Raw genomic sequence first — 8,427 nt, forward strand, 5'->3', positions numbered from 1 at the left:
AGGGTACTAAGGTGCGAAAGTAAAATGAGACATAAGTGGATGATTCCCGATGTAAGCGTACAGTCATGATTACAGTGCACATTTTTTCACCTGTAGGATAGGCCATGACCATAAACTATGACGCCGCTATTATGTTACGCTGACTTCTCCGTTCCATGTGTCCACACCAGAGTTTACGCAGACCACTGTTTCAACGTAGGCGTGCTCTTACTCTACACTTCAGTCTCTGAATGAACTGCATATGCAAAGTCACTGCTCCACTCACTTATAAACAAGCCCTTGACGGCACGGGCAGTTCGAGATTATTCAGGCAGAAAGGAACACGACCTTGAGTATCGTACCTTGATACCTAGGCTGCATAGGATAACATGGAAGCTCACGTTAACGCCAAGGTGCTACTCAACCATGCGACGAGTCTACAGTTACACACAGGGAATTTAGTGAACCGGAGCCGGCTTAAGAAAAAATGTCCATCTTCACCCAGTGAGGAGGTAAGGTAACCTTCCGTATTGTCTTTGCCGGATAGTTATTTCACTTATCTCATTCCCCGTACGTCTTGCGTCATTTTCTGGACCACCTGCACAACTCGAGGGCCGCCGCGTTGTGTATTTTGTTGTCAATCTCCTATGGTTACGTCATCCGCATCATGCATTAAGAGTAGCACTTGCTAAAACAAGAAGAAACCAGACTCTCAGATTGCGACTTGCTATATTGACAAACGTGTGAAAAAAATGTTGATGGTCTTAGTAATCATTTCTAAATGATTACAGCAAACCACAACCATTCCCGCCTTGTCAGAATGTAACGTTAGCGAAATGTCCGGAAGTCGGTGGAGTGTTAGCATGTAGTCTGCCAGTGTTGATTTATAATGGAGAGGCTAACTCAGTTTGAGGGGACGATTAAACTAGCCAGTTAAGTTAGCAATTTTGTTTCACGGCTTTGTAAGGGCGAAGATATGACTTAGGTCTTTCATGTGATCCACACGCGCAATATCAATTTGTTTTCCATTTTCCGATTCAAGCTTTGATTGGTCGATGCATTATGTTACATTGCACGCGTTTTTGCAAGTCACTTTTGTTCGATTTGCTGTCCCGTTTTTTCTCAAGTGCACGACCCTTATGCTATCATCTCAAGTCCACGTGACTGATTATTCATTGATCAATGACAACTGTCCAACCAAGAGACAACATATGTTCATACTGACAGCTGACAAGCAAATGGCATTAATGCATGGTGTGGACTCTTGTTGCATTTGCAGGTTGCTAATGGTGTTGAATGATCACAACTTGTTACTTTGCAGCTTCAAGACTGTATCCAGGCTACATTAAGCAAATGGTTTGCCACCATACCTTCTCTGGAAACGGTGAGCCATGATTATCTTATTATTGGTGTATTGCTGTCCTCATTTCTTACAGCTGACCTTTTTTAAATAGCCAAATGCACCACCATTTTATAGCCAAATTAATTCATTGTGTAATGTGTGAGCTACAGGTCTGCTCATAAGGAATAAACATAACATTAGACTTTGGCATACACGTCATTACTTTCTGTATAGTCTTAACACATGAAATTGAACCTGATCTTTGCCTGATACGCGTTGGCTTGCCAGCCAGCGCCTCATTGGGGGGGAAAACAAAATACCTGCCCGCTGATTGACCGCAAGCAAATTCCCGCCTGGGATGAAAGAGAGCTGTCATAATGATCGTTTATGGGAAGTTGGCTGCCAAAAGTTCTCCATGTGGCGCAGAGACACGGTCAGCAAGGCTTCAGGCCGGCCTGCAGTTCTGCTGCTGTCAGCTAATCTGCCCCAGCATGCTTGCAGAGTACACAGGGGGGTCTTACACACACAAAGCTCCAAGCTTACTGAAGCATTCCACCCAGACAGTCCCCATAAAACACATGCTCAGTTGGAAAGCATTTCTCTACAGACATGTCACAAGAAGACACTTTGGGCACAGATTAAACCTATTGGTGTCCATATAGCCTAGAAAATTACGTTTTCTAGAAGATGATAATCCCAGAAGATTATTAAGATGTGGGTCTTCAATGCATTGTTTTTCCTGCAGAAGGACCTTCCCATGACGCTTGACTGTAGCATACCTGAGGAGACCGAGGCCATAACAGCCGAGGAGCGCGAGGAGCTGAAAGTGTCTGGTGAGCCGATGTAACTAGGCCCCAAGTCTTCCCGGCTGCTGCAGCTGGTCATGAATGAATAATGTTGTCTGTGGAAAGTGTTGTGTTGTGCTTGCAGTCTCCTACGGACGGCCTTCCTTGAATCACTCTCATGAATCATTTCCCTCTTGTCTTGTCTGATTTCCTGTTATTGTGCGTAGTTGATAATGGCCTCTTGTGTGATTTGCCTTTTCAGTGAAGATTTTCCTCAGCGAGCGTGACTGCTCCTCCATCAGAAATGCTGTGGAGATGGGTGAGTGCCAATAGCTTGAACAACTAAACCTTTTAATCAGTATTTAATAAAAGAAAGTACTATTTTCTACAAGGACAAAACTGATCTCGATGGCCTCCCTATGTATGGTATACTTAGACTATGTGTAACATATTTATTACAATCTTAGAAAGTAACAAAACAAGAGGACAAATGCCTACTGTCTGTGGATTAGTCAGTTTATCAGTAATGTAAAGATAGTGTTTGGAAGAGTGAATAGTTAGGTGTTGCATTGTGTAAAATGAATGCAAGAAATGCAAAACAAAAAACCATTGAACAGGATGCCATCCCTTTCCAGTGGTGTAGGCTTAACTGAAACATTTACAGGTGACAGTGGTCTCCTAACTAAAGGTGACCTAACTAAAGAGAATACAACACCCAAAAAGCTATCAAGGCCACATTTGTTTGTCAAAACCTAGCAACAGCTATGGAATTCTATGGTAATCTGAGATTTTAGGCAGTTTCTGTGAGGTTTAGGTGTAAACATTTATAGAATGCTGTTTTCTAAAACTGATAGTTCCCGTCCATGATTGTGATTGGCTGAATCGTGTTCGATGCCTTTGTAAAATCCAGCATAAACATACACCTTGACCGCATTTCGTCCTATATTACTGCGCTACCATAACTTGATAGTAGCTGCGTCTCGAAGTTGCTTGGCAACCATTCAGATAGAGGAAATATAATGCTTGGCGGAAGAATGATTATCTAGGAATAACTTGTTGTATTTCTAGTTGCTGTGCCTTTACTTTATGAAACTTTAAAAGGTATTTATAGTAACAGTTTTAGAAAAGCAATAAGCCACTCGAGTCCATAGGTTACACTGATTCTACAACAGCTAAGGGGGGTTTTAGGCACTAAAAGGTAACCTACAGCCTCTCGGGGCTTATTGCTTAAATATAAGCACTGTCTGAGGATTCCACACAAAGACCTCCACCTGAAACCTCTGAGGGTAGGCTTATGGTGACAAGCAGGACATGCAGTAAATCCCTCCCCCTGCCATCATCTTCTTCTCTTCCAGCTTGTCAGTCACTGGGAGTGTCTCAACTTGACTCGGTCATCATTGCTCCCCCGCCCCTGCCTGACGGTGACAGCCAGACCCTGGAGCATCTGCAGCCCCTCTGGGCCGAGCTGGAGGGCCTGGTGCGCAGCAACAAGGTCACCGCCATCGGGACGTCTGATCTGGACAAGGCACTTCTGGAGCAACTCTACAACTGGGCACAGGTGATCTTCACTTAGAAAAATGGTGGGGGGCAGTTTTAGGGGACAGTTGAGAGTAGGCCTGTCAAACTCGATTCCTTTTAAGGATCCGGGTTATTCTGAGTCACTCACTAAACTGATCCGGGTTGAACGAGTCACTTGAGTCACTTGAGTCAGTATTGCTAAATCGCAAAGAAATTCAGTCCTACGTTCAAGCAGTGCAGTGGGGTGCTTCATTTCGTTAAGTGCCTTCTCATGTTGGATGTGGATCCTCCATGATTTGAAACCAGGTTTTTGCAGTACTTGCATTTAGCCTAAGAGTTTTGGTCTCCTGGTCAAAGTGCATCCACACATTGTTCATCTTTTTGGTGCTCATGTTCAGAAACTTTGATCTTATTGACAGGGAGGGTAGCCTATATTATAATAATTAATTATTTGTTGTTGTTTTGTTAACAATAGAAAATTTGCCTAGGTCTAATGCTACTCTGCTACAATGTTTATTACCACTACTATATACTAATAGTAGGCTACTAGGAATCTATTCTAATAAGTATTATAGGCAGCTAATAGGCCTACTAGGCAACTAATATTATTAGCCTATTAATCATAGCTATACATATATATATATATATATATATATCATGTTAGGTAGCCTAATATAATATCATATATAATATAATATGATATAATATAATATAATATAATATAATATAATATAAAATAGCCTAATATAATAGCATCAAAATCTCCACCCACTCACGGGAAAGAAAGCAGTTTGAGCCAGACTGTTTATTTATTGTCTTAACCTAGCCTAAGCAATTGACTTTCAATGTAGACATAGAAACAGGAACGTAGAAATGCCCTGCAGTGACTAAATTATTATTATTGTTATTATTATTATTATTATTACTACTACTACTACTACTACTACTATTCTCATTAGGCCTATTATTATTATCACCTTGACACGAGTAGAAACTAGGCTACTTGCTCGTCTACAGATCCACTCATGACAATGTAGCCGGCTGATTCGACTGACTCGCACTCATAACAACATAATGTAACCGGTCCGCCCGCGGCTGATCCAAATGACCCAGGTAGGCTAGCCTACTCAAGCAACTCCATACAGAGCTTGCAATGTTTCGGACATTGCAACTGTCTTCGCGACCTAATAGCATTTTAAAGTAGGCTATGCGTGCAGAATATATGTTATTTCAGAAGTGAACGCATGGCTTTTGTTGTGGATTTTCTTTTAACCTTGACGAGGAGTTACTCGCTCGTCTACAGATCCACTCATGACAACGTAGCCGGCTGATTCGGCTGACTAGCACTCATAACAACGTAACCGGCCCGCCCTGCTGATCCAACTGACCCGGCTAGCCTGAGCAGCTCCATACAGAGCTTGCAATGTTTCGGACTGTCTTCGCGACCTAATTGCATTTAAAAGTAGGCCTAGGCTATGCCTACGTGTAGAACATTGTATGTTATTTCAGAAGTGAAAGAATGGATTTTGTTGTGGATTTTCTTTTAACCTTGACGAGGAGTTACTCGCTCGTCTACAGATCCACTCATGACAACGTAGCCGGCTGATTCGGCTGACTAGCACTCATAACAACGTAACCGGCCCGCCCTGCTGATCCAACTGACCCGGCTAGCCTGAGCAGCTCCATACAGAGCTTGCAATGTTTCGGACTGTCTTCGCGACCTAATTGCATTTAAAAGTAGGCCTAGGCTATGCCTACGTGTAGAACATTGTATGTTATTTCAGAAGTGAAAGAATGGATTTTGTTGTGGATTTTCTTTTAACCTTGACGAGGAGTTACTCGCTCCTCTAAAGATCCACTCATGACAACGTAGCCGGCTGATTCGGCTGACTCGCACTCATAACAACGTAACCGGCCCGCCCTGCTGATCCAACTGACCCGGCTAGCCTGAGCAGCTCCATACAGAGCTTGCAATGTTTCGGACTGTCTTCGCGACCTAATTGCATTTTAAAGTAGGCTATGCCTACGTGTAGAACATTGTATGCTATTTCAGAAGTGAAAGAATGGCTTTTGTTGTGGATTTGCTTTTCACCTTGACGAGGAGTTACTCGCTCGTCTACTGATCCACTCATGACAACGTAGCCGGCTGATTCGGCTGACTCGCACTCATAACGTAACCGCCCGGCCCAGCGATCCGACTAACCCGGGTATACAAAGCAGCTCCATTAAGAGCGTGCAATGTTTCGGACTGTCTGCGTGACCTAATTGCATTTTAATATGCTACATCTATACACCAAATCTAAAGTATGCCTAGGCTACATGCAGAACATTGAATGTTATTTAAGAGGTGAAGAATGGCTTTTGTTGTGGAATTGCTTTTCACTTTGAGGAGGAGCTACTCGCTCGTCTACAGCCACTCATGACAACGTAGCCGTAGCCGACTCGTACTCAATGTAGCCTAACCGGCCGGCTGATCCGACTAACCCGGCTCTGCGGGAAGTTAACCAGTTATCTCAGACTGCCTGCTCACCCAGTCGCTTGAGTTGATTTGTGGATTTGTGGTTATCCTACTTACGAAATTGTTACATTTTTGGCAGCTATGATGGCTAGTAGGCTAGCTAAATGTTGCAAGAGGTTTGTGTGTGGCGCTGTTTATCGTTTTAGATTGAATTGTAGTAGGACTCAACTGATCCGAGTTAATGATACTAGAGACTCGCGACTCATGGGTTAATTTAAAGATACGGGTGAAAGATCCGAGTGAATCACGACTCAAACAGGCGTAGTTGAGAGTGACAAGTGGGACAGCGAGAGATTGGGAATCAGGGATTGGGGACTGTTGGTCAGAATTGTGGTATAGATGCTGCCGTCTGTGCTACGGCTCCCCTTGATTGGATGTAATATGGCTAAGCTCTGAACTTCTGTATGACTCAATAATTGTAGAGTTTAGATAAATATGAGTTGGTTCTGTTCCGGGTGCAACTGACAGATGCTGAGTTTACCACGCATTCTATTTATTTAGAATGATTAATTTAACTGACATAAAACCACCCTGCATATGGCAACTTTCATTTTGAGAAATCTCTGCTTCATTTCTGTCAGGCGTGATGCCAGTCTGTCGGTGCTTTGTAAAGTCTTGGGTGTGACTTGTCACCTGTAGGACTCACCCATGTGTGTGCCATTCCTGTGCAGGTGAAGCCCAGCAGTAATCAGGTGAATCTGGCTTCCTGTTGCGTAATGCCTCCAGATCTCACAGCGTTCGCAAAGGAATTTGACATCCAACTGCTGACTCACAATGACCCAAAAGGTGATAAACCAGTGTTCCCGCATTAAAGTTGACATAACTTTGCCTCATTTAAACTCATTTTCCTTTGTCAAGTAGTGTTAATTTACTTTATTAAACTGGTTCTGTACTTGAGTTAAAAGTTTCTATAGAGATTTTCATTGAAGTTTTCTTTTAGTATAGGACGAGGCATGATCCATGCACGGGAAACCAGACCAAAATTCTAAAGATTAAGGATTGTTTTTAACAGTTATGTATTTTCTGCCAACACATTATCTAAATGTAATGGATGCATGTTTAACAAAATGCATATTCTTTCCTCTGAATTGATCCAGAGCTCATCTCAGCAACGGCCTTTCAAGAGGCGGTCCAGGCGAGCACCCAGGACCTGCAGGTGGCGCACTGGAGCCTGGAGTGGGTCCTGCGCTACTCTCTCATCGTCAAAAGCAGAGGCATCATAAAGTCAAAAGGGTATCTTGTTCACGCCAAGAGAAGTGCCCTTTAGCCAGCCACACACACCACCAACATGTCAGATGCGCAACTTATGGTCGGGAAAGAAATGATGACCCACTGAAATCATCATTTTTTTTGCAGTTACAGTAAACATGCTCTGTTTATGATTTTACATACGTTTTTAAACAACTCAAATCTATGATGCTCTGTACTCTACAATATGTCAAGAGTAAGTGCCTGTTTCTGTGTTTTATCTGATTTCATTTCTCCTCTGAACTTTCTTTTTATGGTATGAAACCCAGAAGGTTTATTCACTGAGAGAGAGTATAGGTATAATGTAATTATTCTTAATATATGAGTTATATCAATGTAAGTCATTTTACAACACAGTGAGGAAATAAGGTGATTTGATATCTTATTTTAAAAAGCACTTGATTTTGAATTGGCTAGTAGCCTGTAAATGGCTCCAAATGGCCCAAATCTGTGCTGTCCTCACGGCTTATTGCACTCTGAATGAACATGTTTACTATAAGTGCAGCAAATTTTATCTGAATTTTAAAATATGAATGATGGAAAGACTCATTGTTTAAATTGTTGAATCAGGTTTAATCAAAGGGATGTGTCCCATGAACACAAAAATCCCTTATTTGAGACGGCACATAAAACTGGAAGTGTTCAAAGTTTGTTTAAAAAAAGTACTGTTCTTCCCCTCTCTGTCTCTGACAATAAATTGCTATTTACATTATAGCTGCAAGTTCTGCTTGAGTCCAAGTAGTTTAAGATTGGGACATGTCATACGCTGTACATTTTCAAGTTTATATTATCTCTGTATATTATGTTTTTAATTGGTGTCATGATACACAATAAATGTTCATTATGCAGACAATTTTCTCTAATGAAATGTAACCCTTTACAAAAGATCATGTAGCTTAATGTAAATAAAAATACCATCATGAGTTCGATATTTTGTCATGTCTATATTGATGTATAGGAACCATTACCTATATAAAATAGATAGGAACACAAATTCTGAAATCGTATTCGGTTTTCGACTAGTTGCGTCTGAAATT

General features: G+C 41.8%; 1 protein-coding gene across 1 annotated transcript; it reads left to right on the forward strand.

Moving 5' to 3' along the window:
• The first annotated feature begins 193 nt into the window (after window positions 1-193).
• Window positions 194-8,319, forward strand: gclm (glutamate-cysteine ligase, modifier subunit). Its single transcript, XM_042057533.1, has 7 exons — window positions 194-491; window positions 1,301-1,363; window positions 2,067-2,154; window positions 2,369-2,425; window positions 3,462-3,664; window positions 6,814-6,928; window positions 7,240-8,319. The coding sequence occupies exons 1-7, from the start codon at window positions 369-371 to the stop codon at window positions 7,407-7,409; spliced, it is 819 nt and encodes a 272-aa protein (XP_041913467.1). The 5' UTR covers window positions 194-368; the 3' UTR covers window positions 7,410-8,319.
• The last annotated feature ends 108 nt before the right edge of the window (window positions 8,320-8,427 follow it).

The sequence above is a fragment of the Alosa sapidissima genome, chromosome 12 (genome assembly GCF_018492685.1).
Source record: "Alosa sapidissima isolate fAloSap1 chromosome 12, fAloSap1.pri, whole genome shotgun sequence".
Lineage (NCBI taxonomy): Eukaryota > Metazoa > Chordata > Actinopteri > Clupeiformes > Clupeidae > Alosa > Alosa sapidissima.